The sequence below is a fragment of the Suncus etruscus genome, chromosome 11 (genome assembly GCF_024139225.1).
Source record: "Suncus etruscus isolate mSunEtr1 chromosome 11, mSunEtr1.pri.cur, whole genome shotgun sequence".
In the NCBI taxonomy this organism is placed as follows: domain Eukaryota; kingdom Metazoa; phylum Chordata; class Mammalia; order Eulipotyphla; family Soricidae; genus Suncus; species Suncus etruscus.
Window position 1 is genome coordinate 51,256,266 of NC_064858.1, and position 20,808 is coordinate 51,277,073.

A 20,808-nucleotide genomic window follows, 5' to 3' on the forward strand; every position below is an offset into this window, starting at 1 on the left:
AGACATTTTTAAAATAATAATTTTATTTAAGCACATGATTACAAACATGATTGTAGTTGGGTTTCAGTCATAAAATGAATACCCAGAAGATTTATCTTAGACTAAGGGATAGGGTTTGGGGTAGAGAGCAATTTTGTGAGACCTGAGATTCAGAAAGAACCAAGGGACCAGAGCTACAGAACTAGGCTAATTTTGCTCATTTCTTCTTTACTCAAAGATTTACATTGTGTATTTCTTTAAAAGATTTATATGAATCCAGTAAATTTCCTTAGAGAAAGGCCTTATGACTCTCTTTTGTAAATATGTATTAAAGTAATTGGGATAGTTTTAAATTGATTTTATTTTTTAATAGAATAATTATGGGAGAAATAGGTTTTGCTAAAAACTTGAGCTTTGTTAGGGTAAAAAATACTGAAATTCTGGATAGAAAGCACCTTGAGCACATATCCCACACCTTCTCTACCATCAAACTATAATTCCTTAAAATAGTTGCTTGAAATCTAGTAGCAGAGACGTCTCTCTTCCTCTTAGAAAAGAGCTCATGATGGATGGTATGTTCATTGTCTGATCTTGGGTGTCAAACATTGTATTTCTTTCATTGCTCACAAGTTTACCTCTGTTGAAGAGACCTTTATGACTTGGTCTCTGTCAGTACTGAGGGATCATAAACCTGTTAGCAGGAGGAGAAAAATAATTTCTCACATTAGGTGTCTCAGAAACTCAAGGGGTAAGAGCAGGCCCCAAACTAAAATAAATATATTATTAGTGTTACAATTTTAGAAAAGAACAGAGATGAATGAAAGAATAAAAGAAAAAAATATTCAAGCTACAATTATTAATATAATAATTAATAATTAAAGTTTTATATAGCAGAATGTATTTTTTTTGTTTTTGAGATGCCACACCTGGCAGTGCTCAGGGGTTACTCATGACTTGGCACTCAGAAATCACTCCTGGCAGGATACGGATCCTGGGGATTGAACCCAGGTCTGTCCTGGGTCAGCTGCATGTAAGGCCAATGCCCTACTGCTGTGCTATCTGTGCTATTACTTTGATCTCAACTGAATGTATTTGAAAAATTATTTATAAAATGTTTTGATTATTTTGAGCCATATTCATCTGTGCTTAGGGATTTCTCCTGGCTCTGTGCTCAGAGATCATTACTAGGGGTGCTTATGGTATCATATGTTGCATTAGGGATTAGATCAGGCTTGCTGTGTGCAAGGCAAATGCTGTAACCCCTGTACTGTCTAAAGCCCACAATTTTATTTTTAATGAACATATTTAAGCAAAAAGACTATGGTCATGTTATTTCTTAAAGCAAATTTGGAAGCCCAAGAAATAATCTGACAACACAAATTAGAATTTTCTAGAGATAAGCAAATCTAGAAGTTATAATATTGAGTAAGAAGCATCAGGATAGAAAGGGAGTGATTAGAAAATGAATAATTCCCTGAAATTACAGGCAGGATTCATGTAAAAACTTACATGACAGTGCATGTTGGTAAGATATCTGAAGTGAAAGGATAAGGATAAATATTAAAGTTTTGAGACTAAGAACAGTATGTTTGCAATGGAAAGAGAATCAATTTCCTTCAAACTTTTTATCAGCAACATTAAAAATTAAAATACCAGAGCAACATTTATAGAATCCTTATGGGGAAAGATTGAGCTGCAAGAATTAATAGCCAGGAAAGATATATTTTTCAGGCAAAATAAACATTTTCAGAAATACAGGCATTTAAAGAGGTTCTGTCCATGTACTTATCTTAGGAAAACACTTGAGGAAATACTCTATCAAGTGACAGTTGATTCAGAAAGAGAAATATCCAGAGAAATACCCAGAAAAAATACAGAGTTGAGGGATAATGAAAGAAATGAATCTTACAATATATGTATTATCTAGATTAAATATATTATGATGATGTGACTAGGATTTTGTAATATAAATGTTAAGTGGAGTTTTTTAAAATATGAGTTATCTAATGAAAAACTTGTTATTACCTTACAACTTCAAATTTTATCTGGTTTGGTGTTGAGATGAACAGGTAGAAATTTTTAGTAATTTAAAATGATGCACCTAGGTTATATGGGTTATGTATCTTTGTGTGGCTGTTACATCTTTAAAATTCATAAACATACAAATATTATGTGAATTATTTTAATAGAATATGTATATATGCATAAATACATTACTATAATTAAAGATGATTTATAGTAATAGATAGCCCTGAACAGAACTTTGTTTTATTTTTTGTTGTTCTTGTGTTCCACTTGGCAGTGCTTTGGGCTTACTTTTTTTTTTTTTTTTTTTGGGCCACACCCGGCGATGCTCAGGGGTTCCTCCTGGCTGTCTGCTCAGAAATAGCTCCAGGCAGGCACGGGGGACCATATGGGACACCGGGATTTGAACCAACAACCTTTGGTCCTGGATCGGCTGCTTGCAAGGCAAACACCGCTGTGCTATCTCTCCGGGCCCTGGGCTTACTTTTGACTCTATTTTCAGGGATCATTTCTGATGGGACTAGGGGGCCTATATATGGTGCCAGGGATTGAATCCACATGGGTCATGTGCAAGGCAAATACCTTATCTGCTGTACTATTGCTCTCTAGTCCCATGAGCAAAATTTCAAGGCACAGAAGAGCTTCTCAATCGATGAAGGAAAAGTGGACTGAATAAGAATGATAGGGAAGAAGCAGGAATGGGAAAAATATGTCAGAAAGGAAGATGGCTATTTCAGCAAAAGTATTGCTTAAAGTTAGGAAAAATTGCTAAATATACAACTTGATAAAAATCTGGCTGTGTAAAAACGTCAGGTTTAAGTGTATATTATTTCAAGAAATATTTGTAAAATACACTGATAAGTAATGACTGAAAGAATAGAAGACAACATTATTTAGGAAATAAACTAAAGTATCAAAGGAACTCATTCACATAGTGCACTGTTTGGTTCAATCAGAATGGAGAAGTTTTGGAGACATCTCAAAAATTAAAAATGCAACTTTTATATGATCCAGAGATTCTACTCCTGGGCATCTTTCCAAATATGAAGACATTCATTTGAAAGGACAGATGCACACCCATGTTTATTGCAGCATTATTTACACTAATCAAGATCTGTACAACAACAGCCAAGTGCCAAACAATAGAAGAGAGGATGAAGAAACTGGTCTCTATATTCACAATGGCATACTCTCAACTACGATAAAAAGGAATTATTGTAATTTGCTATAATTTTGATGAAGTTAGAGAATGTTATGTTAGATGAAGTGAGTTGAGAAGAAACAAAAGATGATATCTATGGAATATAAAGGAAGAAAACACAAGAAGACTGTTGAATAAATATAAACCATTGACATGTAATGAAAGAACCGACATTGCCAGCTATTGGGGAATAGAATTAGCATAGAAGGAAGGAAGCGGCAGACTAAAAGTGATACAAGAATACTGGTAGAGGTTCTTGGGACCTCGTGTAGTGTTGAAATGACAATGAATTTGTACATCAAGCCTAAACTCTGAAAATATTGTAAACATAAAGGCTAGGTATTCAAAGTCCATGTTTAAGCTTTTACTCAGTTGTCACCAGGATTGTCTCCTCTTGGACAAAATTATACCAAATAAAATTCAGTTTGGCTTATTCCTTTTTTTCTCAAGTTTAAAATTATTTTGTAATTTTTCCTTGAGACAATTAATGGTAATAAAATAACATATAATAAAATAACATAATAATATACCTGTTGTCTAATTTCATCTTTTCTCATTTATACATATTTATATATTTATATATAGCTCTATATATTTAGCCATAAAACATTTAAGATTATCATGTGATTCAATTGCGTATGTTTTCCTATGTATTTTTGAATGTCTTGAGAAATATTTCTTGTAGCTTCAAGGTAATGTCATCTTTGAATCCATTTGGATTTTATGGAGTGAGATATGGCTCTGATATGGTTAGTATTTAAAGGAATAGTTATCTATAACAATGCCTTTTTATTACATAGACTTTTAATTAATGTTTGCTTTCTCAATGAATCCAATGGTCACCATTTTAGCATGCTAAGTTTTATTGGACTTGGCTACTGCCAGACACATCAAAATATTTCCATATCATTCTGTTAATATGTTGTTGTTGGTTTTTTTTTTTTTTTTTTTTTTTTTTTTTTGGTTTTTGGGTCACACCCGGCGATGCTCAGGGGTTACTCCTGGCTGCTTGCTCAGAAATAGCTCCTGGCAGGCAAGGGGGACCATATGGGACACCGGGATTCGAACCAACCACCTTAGGTTCTGGATGGGCTGCTTGCAAGGCAAACACCGCTGTGCTATCTCTCCGGGCCCTGTTGTTGTTTTTTTAACTAAAGTATCCTCATGATATAGAAACTGGTTTTTATTTCTAATGAGAATTTTTAACATTCTAATCAGTTTCAGGGAAACTACACTGGAATTCTGATTAGTATCACATTAAATTTGTGACAGTAAGATTCTATTCAGAAACTTGGTGTGCCCTGCTAGATATTTATGTCTTATTTTGTGTACCTCATTAAGATTTTACAGTTATTTAATTTAGGTCCTTTAACATTTTTAAGCTTAAAATATTGTGTGTTATGCTATATTTTCTTCTCTCCAATTTTAGCTGCCAGAATATTAATACTATATATTTATGTTTCCTTCCTTCCTTCCTTCCTTCCTTCCTTCCTTCCTTCCTTCCTTCCTTCCTTCCTTCCTTCCTTCCTTCCTTCTTCCTTCCTTCCTTCTTCCTTCCTTCCTTCCTTCCTTCCTTCTTCCTTCCTTCCTTCTTCCTTCCTTCCTTCCTTCCTTCCTTCCTTCCTTCCTCCTTTCTCCTTCCTTCCTTCCTTCCTTCCTTCCTTCCTTCCTTCCTTCCTTCCTTCCTTCCTTCCTTCCTTCCTTCCTTCCTTCCTTCCTTCCTTCCTTCCTTCCTCCTTTCTCCTTCCTTCTTTCCTTCCTTCCTTCCTTCCTTCCTTCCTTCCTTCCTTCCTTCCTTCCTTCCTTCCTTCCTTCCTTCCTTCCTTCCTTCCTTCCTTCCTTCCTTCCTTCCTTCCTTCCTTCCTTCCTTCCTTTCTTTCTTTCTTTCTTTCTTTCTTTCTTTCCTTTCTTTCCTCTAGATTTCTTTTGTTCTTTTCTTTTGCTCTCTTTTCTTTTCTTTTGCTCTCTTTTCTTTTCTTTTCTTTTCTTTTCTTTTCTTTTCTTTTCTTTTCTTTTCTTTTCTTTTCTTTTCTTTTCTTTTCTTTCGAGAAGAATCTCCTTAACACTACTTAGGAGGCCTAGGGGATCCATCAGCTATTTAATGCCAGGGGTTACTACATTGGCTTGTGGATATGGTTCTGCAGGTCTTGGAGTACAATATATTTCTCAGGCCACCAGAAGTGCTCAGTGGTTAAAGGTCTCCAGGGCCATCCCCTGAAGGGCCTAGAAATTCCAGAGTTACAACCAACAATACACAGGGCCCAAGTTCTTCTGTTGTGAAACCATGTTTAGAGTCACATGCAAAGCCTTCACTTTAATCTTTGTGCTCTCTCTTCTAGTCCCTAAATTATCATTTAATTATAGTAATTTTTACTATAACTCTTTGAGTTTTTAGGAACTTAAAAACTCTCTTTTTAACCAGTATATATTTTTTCCTTTTTAAATAAGATTTTTTGAGGGGTCACTCCTGGTGATGCTCATGGGTTACTCCTGGCTCTGCACTCAGAAATTGCTCCTGGCAGACCCGGAGGACCATATGGGATGCCGGGGATTGAACCTGGGTCTGTCCTGGGTTGTCCATGTGCAAGGTAAATGTCCTTACTGTTGTGCTATCACTCTGGCCTTTAAACTATATTTTATTGTTTTTGATCATACCAAAAAAGTGCTCAGAGCTTATTCCTGGGTATGTGCTCAGAAATTATTCTGGATGGAGCTTGGGAGACTATATGGGGGGGGGGATAGCGATTGAACTTTGCTCAGTCACATACAAGGCAATTGCCTTCTAAATCTAGCCTATCAAATTATTTTTAATGTCTAAGACATGATAACGAGCCTGTACAAAGGCTGAATCACTGACTTGGTCAGTGAATGGACATTGTAGTCACTGAGATATTGGATGAGAACAATTACTTGCATATAATATATCAGATAAAGAACTAATATCCATGATGAACAAAGTACTGACAAAGCACAACAGAAACAACAACAACTGAACCTTACATTATGGGAGAGTATATGAACAGAAAGGATATGTGGATGGTCATTAGGAAAAAGTGTTTATATCACTTCTTAGGAAAATTAAATAAAAATCATAATAAAATATTTCATCAGTGAGAATGGCATATATCAAAGACAAGATACAATCAATGCTGGCAGCAATGTGGTAAAAAGAATCTTCATCCACTACCGGGGGGGAATCATCTGGTTCAACCTGGAAAACAGCACAGAGATGTCTCAAGAAAGTGAAGAATAGAGCGGCCAGTGATATTAGGGCAGCAATTCTATTTCTGCTCAAAGAAGACATTAATATTAACTTGAAAAGATTTATGTGTGCCTGCAACTGCACTAAATACAACATTCAAGATATGAAACAATCCAACTATCCAGAGACAGATAGGTAGATAAAATCTGTGGCATATATACACACAAATGAATATTATGTAGTTGTAAGAAAAGATGAAATCTTGGTTTGCTGCCATGCTACTTCGGTGGAATTGGAGGAGCATGTTAAGCAAATATGTCAGAAGAAGAAGGGTAAATTCTAGTTGATCTCATTTATCTGTGATAGACAAAGAAACAAAACAGGGCATAGATAATAATGAATGATTTATTTTTTATTTATCGAGCATATTCTGGAATGTTTCAGTTACCTTAAAAATTAGAGGTCTCAGATACTGAAGGCTGCTTGCTGATGTCAGAGAGTAGTTATTTAAAGGTTTCAAATGGGAATGGCACAATGAATTTTGCATTTTAGAAAAAATATATTATTTTGGTTCTACTACAGTTAATAGAAGGTGGGTAATACCTGAATCAGGGGATGAGTTAAATGGTGAGATATAGTAAACTAGCTTCATGTGGAAAGTTATTTATAAGGAAGAATTGAGGACTTGGAAATCTATTGAATTTAGGGAGTTTTTGAATAATGGAGAGTCAGAAAGTCGAGAGTCAAGAGTTCAGGTATCTGGCCAAAACAGTTGGGTATATAATGCTATTTTTAATCCTGGTTGAGAAATATTTTTTTTTAATGAGACAGGTGCAAAGCTTTGAGTAAACTGAATTTGGGGATCATTAGGCTATCCAAAATGCAGTGATTATATAATTGGAACTATAAGTTTGGAGTAGGTGAGGCCAAATATGTTTATTTAAAGGAATCACTAGTATTTTATATATATAAATATATAAATATATATATATATATATATGATCAACTAATGAACAGAAGTAGATGATTTCATCTGAGGATAGTGTATAGATTGAGAAGGGAAGAGATCTCTTAAGAATCTCAAGTAATGAGACCAGAGCAATAGCACAGAGGGTAGGGTGTTTGCCTTGCAAGTGGCCAGCAGGTTTCATGCCTGACATCCTATATGGTCCACCTGGCAGGAGTAATTTCTTAGCACAAAGATAGTACATAACCCCTGAAGTTACCTCAGAGTAACCCCTGAGTGCTTTCGAATATGACACAAAACCAGAACTCAAGTAAGCGATTAGATCAACTGCTACTATTGTTTCTGGTGTTGGCATGTGATATGCTTATTAAATTTAGAACTCCTTTACAATCCAAAGTTCTCCTTTCCACTTCCAGGACTCAGTTACATAAGTGTTAGTGTCTAAGACTGGCTAAAACATTTGAGCTAATTTTATTTTTTTTGCTTTTGTTTGTTTTTGTCATCACACCCGGTGACACTCAGGGATTACTCCTGGCTTGGAGGACCATATGGATGCTGGGGGATCAAACCGCTGTTTGTCCTAGGCCAGCACTGGCAAGGCATATGCTTTACCGCTTCCCACCTCCGCTTCAACCCTTAGAACTTACTTTTCGTAGAATATGCTATGTAAATCTTTTCTCCCCAAACTCCTCCAGGAGAAGGACAGGTTACCCAGTTTCCAGAAATCTGGCTAGATTTACATTTAAGTAACAGTGATGTGGCATATGCAATATTTCACAAGAACAAAGCACTTCTATTCCAAGACAGCTTTATTGCTTATAAATTGCCAATAGCAGCTTCTTTTGCTAAAAACTAACCAATCCACTATCTGACCAACCCGTACCAAACCCGGTTTATCCAGGCTTTTCAGGGCATTTGCTGATTATGAATAAGAGCAGGAGAGGGAAAAATTGAGGCTGTAGAAGAGGAGGGTGACCCTTCGAGGCAGATCACAGAGAAGAAAAAAGGAAATAGGATCCTTACACTCATGGGAGAAATTGGACTGAACAGGAGTATCGTACCCCGTTAGCTCTCTGTGGCTGTTCCCTTGTAGATGGTTCTGTGTAAAGAGAAAAGCTAGAAATTGAAAACATGTCCTTTGCTCAGAGAGAAAAGCTAGAGAGCAAGGGTGAAATCAGAGGTTTAATAATGGCAGCCTGGATCTAACTGTGCATTCCCTGATTTGTTGTCCACTGCCACATTCCTCTGCCTCATCCACTTGAGGAAGCTCAGAGAAATCTAAGTAGGATCATTGTAAGAACAGACCTCCTGGTGTTTGAATTTTAAACTAGAGTCTATATTCATAACAAGACTAGAGCTAGTCTGCCCCAAACTGATATGCTGAGAAGTGCCATTTAATTTTCAGAATCATCCTTAAAACTAACCAGTGATCCCAAAAGCCTGGACTAATAAGCCCTAAATTCTAAATTTCACATGTGTGTTTGGTAGAAACAAATTTTATATAGTTGTTCTCATAGAATTTGCAAAACCCAATTAGTCAAATAGCTGTTTCTTGTTTTTTTGTTTGTTTGTTTGTTTTTTGTTTTGCTGAAAAGAAAAGAAGTAATCTTTTCAGAGGGCTCAATCATTCTTATCTAAGCAGCAGTACTTGTTCTGAAAGTTTTGTTAAGTTCCACTTATAATGCTACCTCTGAAACCTGTCATCATGATTATGCTACTGTTTTGCAACATTAAAATTTATCATGATAAATAGTTGGCATAGTTCTTATTTGAAAAGTAGACTACAAAATACTTTATTTGAAAAAAATGTAAAGTGTTCATTTTTTGGTAATGTTAAATTGAATTACTAGCACAAAAATCGATTATCCTTGAGCTTGTGGACTCAGTATTTATGAAGTATTTTCACATAAAGCTCAGATGCTTAAGAAGTTAAAAGATGCTGAATTGGCCTCTCTGTTCACCAATATAGCACAACACCTATCCTGAACTTCAATGTCCAGTCCAGATTATGATGCTGGGCCTGTCTTGCACCATCTGCCTGTCTCCAATATACAATGGCCTGGCCTTATCCCATTACTGTTCTCTGTCCAGTGAAGGTTTCTGGTCTGAAATCTGCAGCTGGTACCCTGTAACTGGGGGCACCTTGCTAGAACCTGCTGTTCTATAATCTGTTCCTGAGCCCCTGAAGCTATACCCCAACTTTTCCCTTGTCCCCTTGACTTTTCTTGTTTTCTGGCATAGTCACTTGTCATGGTTGAAGACATTTACTGTCCTACTGACTGAATTAGGTGAAGAGGCAAAGAGAGAATTGCCTGCCTAGGAGTTTCTTTTAATCTACTCTTTCCCATCCCAGTCATCCCATTTACTAGATGCCTTTTCATAGGGACAGATTTAAACAATCAATGAAAAAAAACTAGTTTACCTGATGCCCTGCCTACTTTATTTTCAGCTCATATATACTTTTGATTAGGAAACTATCCTAGTACGTTTTCTACTAGTATGAGGAAAAATTTGCCCAGTTCATTGTGAACCGAGGATATACATATGTTGAAAGTTAGGGTTGAGAAAGTGAACAACAGCAGCTCATCTTTGTTTCCTAGTTACAAAACTCACTTGACCTAACAATGAAATAGAAGTTGGTACTGTTTGGTCTGGCAGTCAACACCCTGCTGGACCTAAGTGCATATAACTTTTCAAGCTTAATTTAACCATTTTTGTTCCAATAATTCTGTTCCTTAATCAGTATAATTTTTAACACTTTAAAACTAATCCCATAGAGATATTTTCTTGGTAGGTTGAAACATCTACCTGTAGTTGAATGCTACATGTGTCGTTGAATACTACATTTTCTGCAGGGAAAACTAGTACTTAATATTTATCTTAGATATTGCTCTAGTCAGTTTTCGAGTCACTTTTCTAGAATATTTGTAATATATTCATGCATATTCAGTTATGTTCTATGAAGAACTGTTCTCTGGGGTCCTTGATGAATGTGTCTTCTTCACTGCATCAATTTCTATGCAGACCACTTTGTTGGCCAGGCAAGTGATGCTGAGTTGATACTAGAGTCCAGATTTTTCAGCACAAGATCAAAAATGGAATAAATGTTTCAGATAGTGGCCCAGCTATGGGTATATAGATAGGAATCTTAAAGTCATGGTGAGGCAATATTTGTATTTGCACCAATATTTTATATGTTGAAAATATAGAATGAGTGGGGGGGATGGAGCTCAGCAAGCATTTATTTGCCTTATATGTGGCTGACCCAAGTTTGATTCCTGGCTTTCTGTATGGTCACCTGAGTGCCATCAGAGTGATTTCCTGAGTTTAGAGCCAGAAGTTAGCCCTGTGTACAGCTGGGTTTGAGCCCCCCAAAAATTGTGTGGTGGAAGATTACATTGGTAAGGGTAAATTATAGCAATTAGAACAAGAAATGTAGGTGAGGGGGTTTACTGGTCCCCTCCTTTTATGAAGCTATTTCCCATACCCATTTATTTCTAACTCAGCCCTACATAAGAATGCTTTGCAAATGATATCCTGCTGTAAATGGCCCACTAAGTCAACCTAAGGTCAATGATTATGCCATTTTACATAGAAAGCAATTCAAGGCAACTCAAAGCAAGGCTTTAAGGATTTTATTTTTAAAATGAAAATATTTTCTTAAGAGTTAACTTATGTGCAAAGGCTTATGTCTGTATGTTGCAGAGATATGAGGAATCCATTATTGGGAAAAATGCTGTTATTTTTTCCTCTCATTTAATCATGCGGTTTTAATTCCAGACAAGTATGAGCTGGTAGTAAATGTCCAGTTTTGTTAATAAAAATGGGAGTTCTGCAGCCCCAAATGTTAATGGAACTTTTGAATTTATGAAAGATGATGCATGACACTAGAAAATAGAGATGGGTTTCCTACAGAGATAATTAATATTTTTAATTAGATTCTACGCTCGTGGAGGGAATATGACCTCGCAGTAATGATTATAAATTATGGAAGACGGATGTTGGACGTCACACCAGGATGCAAATCTTTATTTGGTTTTAGTGATCGAGAAGAAGTCACAGAGGAGGTAACTGTTTTTTAAATGTGTTTTTCGATTGAGTCAGAGGGTCATGTAGTATTTATAAACATGCTAGAAAATTGATGTTTTTGATTTATGGTATTTTAAAGAAAAGTTACATGTGGTGAAGAAGTACTTCTTTTCTTTCCTCTTAAATTGCAGTCAAAAAGTGCAAAGGATTCTATGGTAGAGTACAGCCTAGTTTCCTTTACCACTGCCTCATTGGATATATATATATATATATTTTTTTTTTGCCATAATATTTTGTCTAGAGGAATTTTCAATTAACTAGGAAACAATTTGTGGATTTCAAAAACCAAATATTCACTCAGAGTCTATCAGCCCGTCTATGTATGTCACCCAGGCCTTGGCCTTATTGCTGATATAAGGTCCCAGGCCTCTTTTCTTGGAGTTTACTGTAATCCAGTGGAAACTGAGAAATTAACTCACATAATCTCTCAAGGCCTCTTTAATTCTAAAAGGCTTTGAAGCTTTTTTTTTTTAATTTTATTTGGTTGCTGTTTTTGGAGTAGAGGGAACGTAAACCCATCAGTTCACAGGCTTTGACTGTTGAAAACATGGTGTGGAGTCTGAAAGCAGAGCTGCCAAATTTTACTGTACTAATACTGACCTTGTTAAGTTTCAATAAAAGGCAAGTATGGAGAGTCAATTAGCTTCCTTGTAAAGAAACAAGTTCTGGATGAAAGATAGGAAAAAAGAGAGAAAATTTAATAGGAATACTAATCTGGGGATAGAAAGGAATTTTCTTTTGAGATTTCATAGAGATCAACATTGAGCTACTTTTAGAAGATTGTATTCATTGGAGGAGACTGGTTATAGGATGAGGAAGTTAACTAGGAAGAACCAAGTAGGAAGAAAATACATGTTTTTGTCATCCTTCATGAAGCCATAGTACTATAGCTGGTGTTTGGATAGAATACCATGACTAATGCTATTAATTGTTAACTAATTTGTAATTTGGTTCTGCCACGTTTTGTTCAGCAAGTGTGAATGAAAACATTAAACATAATTCAAACGATGTTATTTGAAAATAACAATTATTTTTTAAAATAATTTCTTTATTTAAGCACATGGTTACAAACATGTTTATAATTGGGTTTAGTCATGAAATGCACACCCCCTCACCAGTACAACTTTCCTCATCACCAATGTCCTGCATATTCCTCCTCCCCCAACCCCTGCCTGTGTTCGAGACAGATAGAGACAGGTATTGTATTTCTCTCTCTCTCATTGTCTTGATTATTGTTAATATAGTTATTTCTTTAATTGCACTTACCACTCTTTGTAGTGAGCTTCATATCATGATATCATGGGTGGTTCTTCTGGCCCTCAGATCTATTGTTTCTGGGTAGTATTATTAAATTGTCTTTTATTTTTCTTAAATCCCACAGATGAGTGAACTTCTTTTTTACCTCTCTCCCTTGGAATTACTTCATTCATCATAATAGTCTCCACATCCATTCACGTATAGTCATATTTTATGACTTCAATTTTTCTAACAGCTGTGTAATATTCCATTGTGTAGAACTACCACAGTTTCTTTAGCTACTCATCTATTTCAGGCATCTGGGTGGTTTCCAGAATTTGGCTATTGTAAATAGCACTGCAATGAACATAGGAGTGCAGAGGACATTATTGTATTGTGCTTTTGTGACCCTAGGGTATATATTCCTAGGATTGGTGTTGCTGGATCATATGGGAGCTCAATTTCCAGTGTTTTGAGAAATCTCCAAATTGTTTTCCAGAAGGTTGAACTAGATGACATTCCCACTATAAGTAAATGAGAGTTCCTTTCTCTCCACAACCACGCCAGTAGTGGTTGTTTTTGTTTGAAAATGACAATTTTTATTTAACCAATGTCTCTAGGAGTCTAAGAAGATTTTGATTGGCAAGCCCAAGAAGTTACAGCAGCCATTAATACCTGAAAAGATAAATGAACAGTTGGTCATGTTAGAGACTCACCTACTTAGACTGATGAAACAAGGTAGCCATTCTTTTCTTTTTATATATTTCTTTATGTATGTTTCAATATAAAAAATTTTAAAGTATTACTATGAGATTAACATCTGGTCATTTCTTAAGATTGAATCTTGTGCTTTTATGTTATGTCATTGATTTTAGTACTATTCTTCAATAAGGATTGCTAAGCATTCTTTTCAGATGAAACTCATGAAGATTAAGCTCTTATTTAGTATTATAGAGCCAGCTTGGATTTAAGCCTAAACCTGCTGACCTTGCAACAGGGCTTCTTAATGTTGATGCTGTTGCCAATGTGGGTCATATAGTTCTTTTTTTGAGGGACCTGGAGGTTTTGTATTATTCTGAGCAGCATTCCTGGCTTCTAATCACAGATACATAATATACCATTTCCCCAGTTATGATGACTTTCTGGGAGGCAAATGCCACAAAAAGCATTGGGGTGGAAGGTACAAAACAGAATCACTGTTCTAAAGGCAAAAATGTCACAGAATGAACGGAATAAGATGAGGGGTGTTAATGTGGGAGTGGTTGAACCAGAGTCTACTTTGGTAAAAGGTAAGTTTTAATTTTAGGGCATTGTGCTATATAGGCATTTCATGCTAGATTAATATTGTAGTATTCTAGTTAGCAGTTTTGGAGTTTACAGTATGTATATATGTTTAGGAAATTGATTTAATTACTGACAATGATAAATACTATCACATTAGAAACATACTTTTATAACAGGAGAATACCCAAGCCTCTCCCAAGTATGAGGTTCCATTGTTGGACCCTGAACTTTGGGGAACACACTATGCTTGTGAAATTCTCTGCTCTCCCCTCATATCTTTTATCATTTGCCTTCTTTAAATTGGGTGGTCATACTATTTAATTTCTTCCTGATACTTGCACTCTTTTTTAATATATTGCACATCTGTTTTAAGCTGAATTTTTTAATTAAACCCGATACTTTGTTTTTTTTTATATAATCAAGCAACCTAATTTAGGGGAAGTTGTCTCTGCCTTGCTATATATATATTATATATACAAATATATAATTACATAATTACTTAAAACATTAGGGGAACGTGAGCTACTTTTTTGTTTGTGTGGTTTTTTGGTTTTGTTTTTGGGTAACATCCAGCATTGCTCAAGGCTTACTCCTGATTCTATGCTCAGAAATCACTCCTGGTAGACTCGGGGGACCATATGGGATGCTGGGATTTGAACCACCGTCCTTCTGCATGCAAGGCAAATGCCTTGCCTCCATGCTATCTCTCTGGCCCTGAATGAGCTACTTATTTTTATATAATTAATAAAAATAAATTGTTTTGTTTTGTTTTGGCCACACCCGGTGATGCTCAAGAGTTTCTCCTGGCTATGTGCTCAGAAATCACTCCTGGCTTGGGGGACCATATGGGATGCCAGGGGATTGAACCAAGGTCCTTCCTGGATCAGCCACATGAAAAGCAAATGCCCTACCACTGTGCTATCACTCTGGCCCCTAAAATAAATTTTTTTCGAAGAAACTCACTATACTTTGATGAACCCAAGTAGATTAAAAAACAAAACAATAATTTCATTGCTTTATGTACATTGGTTTTTATGTTCCAGCTACTAATTTTAAGTGTCTTAATTAATTTCATAGTGCTTACAGAATCAACTCTTTGCCTTACCCATACTTTACTGCTGAGCAATACTTCTCTCCTTGTTTTAGGAGCTTATTTATTTTTACAACATCATAAGTATTACTAGTTTGTACTTGTAGTATTGTTATGTTATGCCCACTCTCACCATAAGATCATAAGATCTCTCCACCATTATCTCCAAGACTTATAATATTGAATATTTAGATAATAATTTTATTGACTATCTTGGTGTTTGTTTTCATTGGGAGCTGTCTAATTGCCTTTTTTACTCCAATTATGAATGTGATAACCTAATATATTTATACAAATTCTTCATAACCCACTCATTTGTTGTTGAACATCTAGGTTGATTCCAAGTCTTAGTTCTTGTACTAAGTGCTGCAATGAATAGTAGTGTGCACACATCCTAGACATAGATGTCCAAAAGTGGAATTGCCGGATCTTATGGCAACTAGTTTCTAAGTTTACTGAGAATCTTCCATGCTATTTTTCTATAGGGGTTGGACCAGACAGTATTCTTAACAGCAGTCGATGAGAGTTACTTTTTTCACCACACCTTCACCACCACAGATTGTTCCCAGTATTTTTGTTATGTGCCATCTTCACTGGTATAAGATGATATCTCATTATTATCTTGATTTGGATGAGAAGAGGGTGATTTTCACCTCCATTTTAAAGATTAGGAAACTGAGGCAAAGAGAATTGAATGATTTCTCAAGCTCATGAACTAAAAAGTAAAACAGGCCAAGGTTACTTTGAACCCAAGGAATCTTACTCCAGTGTCTGTGTTATTCATAATTCTCTACTATATTGCCTTCAAAAATAATTTCATGAAAACAGTTGATATAATTGGTAGTTTCTGAAGCCTGAATATATACACATGGTAGATATTGAATAAGAGAAGTTTATGTCTTAGAAGCCCTTCACCTATTTGGTGGCAGACATCTTAGCTTTTAGAATGAAAAGAATTGAAATTATTGGATTTTAAATTTCTAAGATACTCTAAAGAAGATAGTTTATACATTTTTATTTTTATATTAATAATTTTTATTTTTACCAAAGTGGGTTACAAATCATTCACAGTAGTATTTCAGCTACATAGTTACATTGAATCGGGCATTCCACCATCAATGTTGTCCTCCCTCCACCCCTGTTCCCAGCATGCATCGTGTGATATAGTTTAAACTTTGTAAGCACACCTAATATGTAAATATGTTAATATTCCCCATTTTTAAATATTCTTTAAAGAGATGTTTTTGTTAATGTTAAACAGATTCTAAAGTCTATTGTTTCAATCTTAGTTTCTATACCTGAACTCTCTGGAGCAGAGGACCCGATATTTCTTTACCCTATAGTTTTTAATTGGCCAGCTAAAGGTGCTATAAAAGAAGGTAAGTGACTAAATATATGTTTTTGCTAGTAGCCTATTATTGGAGATCAATATTTTTGTGGATTCTGTTGTTATTGTCTGCTTAAAGCTTTCATTTGTTGGATCCAGAGAGATATCAGAGCGATAGGGCATTTGCTTTGCATGCAGCTGACCCAGGATCGATGGTGGTTTGAATCCTGGCATACTATATGGTCCCCTGCACCTGCTAGGAGTGATTTCTGAGTGCAGAGCCAGGAGTAATCCATGAGCGCTGCCAGATGTGACTAAAAAAAAAAGATTTCATTTGTTCTTACAGCAGATGATTTTAGATTCTATTTTGTTTTTGTTTTTTGGTCCACACCTAGCATCTCTCAGAGGTTACTCTTGACTGCACTCAGAAATTACTCCTGGCATGCTCTGTGGACCATATGAGATGTTGGGATAAAACCTGGATTGGCCATGAGCAAAGCAAATGCCCTACCTGCTGTGCAATTTCTCCAGCCCCCTGGTTTTGGATTCTTAAGTCATTCAGAACAATGTAAACTCTTGAATAATATATCAAAACAAACCTAAATTTGTATCTGTTTTAAAGTCTGGAAAAGATGGATTATTTACTGGTAAAAGACATGTGATGTATAAGGATTATGAAATTGAAAAATGTTTTAAGTTAATCTATAAGTAAATTGGAACATTAGGACTTAAGTAAGATTGGGGCTTAACTAATTGATATATATATATTTTTGTTTGTTTTTTGGGCCACACCCAGTGACACTCAGGGGTTACTCTTGGCTATGTGCTCAGAAATTACTCCTGGCTTGGGAGACCATATGGGATGCTGGGGGGATTGAACCATGGTCCGTTCTAAGTTAATGTGGGCAAGACAGATGACTTACCACTTCTGCCACCACTCCAGCCCTAACTAATTGATGTAATGAAAAAAATAGGTTGATCATTCCTTTTTGATAATCATCAATTACATTTTCTCCCCAATTAACCTATGACTAGAGATGAATTTGGGAAATCTTAATGCTGAGTTACTTAAAATATAAATGGCTCATAGGAATTACTTGAGCTTAGAAAAAAAGTAAGTTAATACTGCATGTATTTTTTACTTAAACTAAACTGATAAATCTGAAAAGGCAGGTAAATATTGCATATTGTCACAAATGTTCACTACCAACAGTGACATATTCACCAGTAACAAGTATGTTGGTAACTATCTAAATTTTCTTATTCTTACAGTCCTGAAATTTAAGCATAGACCCAGATTCCTGGAATTCTTTACACAAGTTATGCTAAAATGCCTGAATGATGAAAAATTTCACCTTGTGCTGGAAATAACAAATCCAGTTATTGACTTCTTGAGAAGGTACTTATAATATTTATCTTAGTTTTGCCTACTTAAAAAATGAATTACATTGTTATTCATTTATTTACTTTTTGTTTTTCGGTTACACTCAACTGTGCTCTCAGGAATTACTCCTGAGTGGTGGTTGGGGAGACCATGCTCAGGGGACCTTATGGGATGTCTTAAATCTGGTTGATTGCCTGCATGGCAAGCACCTTACCCACTGTACTATTGCTCTGGTTCCCAACATTGTTATTGTAAAACACAGGTGAGTGAAAAAGAGGATGGAATTATGTGGAAGATAGTGAAGATTTATTGATATTTCTCTATATAAATAAATATTCAGTGAAAGATAAAAATATGTATAGAATTGAAGAAACAAATAAGAAGAGATTATGTTTAGATTTTATATAAGAGATCAAGGAGACATTTTATTATTTTGTCAGGATAGGTAATCACCTCCCTTGCCATTAACTCCCTTCACATAGTTTTTGTGTTGAGTTTTGGTCATTGGTAATGTTTTTTAGCTTCCTCTATAGTAGGGAATAGAGGCATTTTTTTGAGTTGCACATACATATTTACATAGATTGTTCTTCCAATTGAAGTAAAGCTAAAAGTCCACCCCATTTTGCAAGAGAATCAAACTTTTCCTCCAGCAACTAGTTTTCCCTTTCACTGGTGGAAAGTACTCTCTCAGCAAAAAACAAAAACAAAAACAAACAAAAAAACTCCAACATTAATAGCATGGGGTTTGTTTTTAAAATACCAACAAAAGAACAATATTCTTCTGCAGATATGTCATTAAATATTCTTCATTTAGTAGGTAGATAATTTAATAGGCAACACATTGGAATATATGTATTTCAGATTACCTAAAGATAATACACGACTCTTTAATCCATCCAGCGATGGTAGAGGCTGCTAGCTTTCTAGTCAGCAGGGCTTGATAAGACATGTGTGCCTGAGACTGAACCTAGACCCTGTGCATGCCTGGCATGCATTCCAGCCCTGAGGAAATGATTTGTATTAAATAAAACAGACCATGGGAATAAGAACACTGACCAGAGTTAGAGAGTTTCATTAAATAAAAAGAAAAAATGACATAATTTAAATATTTGGATCATGTAAATAATAGGCTAGATATCAAAGATAATCAGTAGGTAGTTTCTATTGTGCAGTAAGATGGAAGAGATGATGCTGGAAAAACTGGACTCACATGTGAAAAATGAAACCAGACTATTATTTGCATTACACATAAAGATTTATTTAAAATAATAAAGACCATGAATATGAGACCTTAAATTATAAATTACTTTTTTGGATACTCCCCTAGACTTAGACATTAGATAAAGTTGGAGACTTAACTCTAATGGCAAGGGAAACAAATGTAAGAATAAACAATGATGGGACTGGAGTGATTGCACAACAGGTAGGGCATTTGCTTAGCATGCTGCTGACCTGGGTTCAATCCCTAGCATCCCATGTGGTCCTCTGAGCCTGCCAGGAGCAATTTTTTGAGTGCAGAGCCAGGAATAAACCAGTGACTTTTGATTTCTGATTAAAAAGCCAGTCATAACCTCTGAGCACTGCCAAGTGTGGCCCAAAAATCAAAACCAAAAAAAAAAAGAATAAACAATGAGATTATTAAATTGGTGTCTATAAAATTAGTATATATATATATTTTTTGCATTTACACTGTCAGAAAAAATATAAAAACGAAACATATTAATCAGGAGAAAATCATGAATCATACACACTGACAAAGAATCAGTATTCAATGTAGACAGAGTAAAAGTATGCAACAACAAAAACCAAAGAACTCAACCAAAAGGAGTGGACCATGGTGAGAAGTAATACAAGGGTTAAGGTGCTTGCCTTGCATGCAGCTGACTCAGATTCAATCTCCACCATCACATATGACTCTCGGAGCACTACCAATAGTGATCCCTGAGCACAGATCCTATATTAAGCTTGGAACAACACTGGGATGGCAATCATCTCTCTCCAAAAAAATATAGAGAACAGATTATTCTTTTTTTTTTTTTTTTTGGTTTTTGGGCCACACCCAGCAGTGCTCCGGGCTTACTCCTGGCTGTCTGCTCAGAAACAGCTCCTGGCAGGCACAGAGGACCATATGGGACACCGGGATTCGAACCAACCACCTTTGGTCCTGGATCGGCTGTTTGCAAGGCAAACGCCACTGTGCTATCTCTCCGGGCCCAGATTATTCATTTTTTTAAAGAAGATAAAGAGATAATCCACAGGTGCATGAAAAAGGCTCAATTTTACTTATTACAGAAATAAAATTTATAACCACACTGACTTACTCATCACTTAACACAAGTGAGAATGGCCTTTAAAAAATTGGATGCAACAAATGGTGGGGGTGTAGAGAGAAAGGAATTCATATGAACTGTAAATGCAAATATAAATTTATGAACCATATATGGAAAATAAGATGTTGATTCTATAAAAAGTTAATAAGGAAATGCCATATGAGTCAGTAATATCCTTAGGCATGTATGCAAAGGATGTAAAATACTAATTTGAAGTTATTTTTAATACTCACGTTCATAGCATTGTTACTTACATAATAGAATCAAAAGAAATGCTTATCAAAGATGAATGAATAAGGAAGCAGGGGTAGATGCACTGAATGTATGGAATACTACTGTGATTAAAATTTGTAGTAATGACTTTTGTGTAATGACTTAAGTAGTTACGACTTAAGGTGACTATGATAAGTGAAATAAGTCTGGAAGCAAATGACAACTACCAGATAGTTTCACTCATATTTGGAATAGAAATAGAGCAAATGAAGAGGTAAAACATAACTCTTTGACTTTGAGAAAATTGGTGACTACTAAACAAAAAAAGGGAAGGGGATCAGGAAGAATGGATGGAGAAGGTAATTTTGGAAATGGGATTGTACTGGAAAATTTGTGGTGATTCAATGAATCTTATAGACATACAGAGATGTGAAATATTTCCTATATTTTTCAGCATGGTGATAAAAGAGAAGTTTCTTTA

At 35.5% G+C, this 20,808-nt stretch overlaps 1 protein-coding gene across 1 annotated transcript in view; it reads left to right on the forward strand.

Annotated features, from left to right (window-relative positions):
- The window catches only part of CFAP54 (cilia and flagella associated protein 54), a 443,326-nt gene that overhangs the window by 180,844 nt on the left and 241,674 nt on the right, over window positions 1–20,808 (forward strand). Inside the window, exons 27-30 of the mRNA XM_049782938.1 lie at window positions 11,313–11,447; window positions 13,323–13,437; window positions 16,363–16,452; window positions 17,673–17,799. Of these exons, the coding sequence (XP_049638895.1) occupies window positions 11,313–11,447; window positions 13,323–13,437; window positions 16,363–16,452; window positions 17,673–17,799 (467 nt within the window). The remainder of the gene's footprint in view (window positions 1–11,312; window positions 11,448–13,322; window positions 13,438–16,362; window positions 16,453–17,672; window positions 17,800–20,808) is intronic.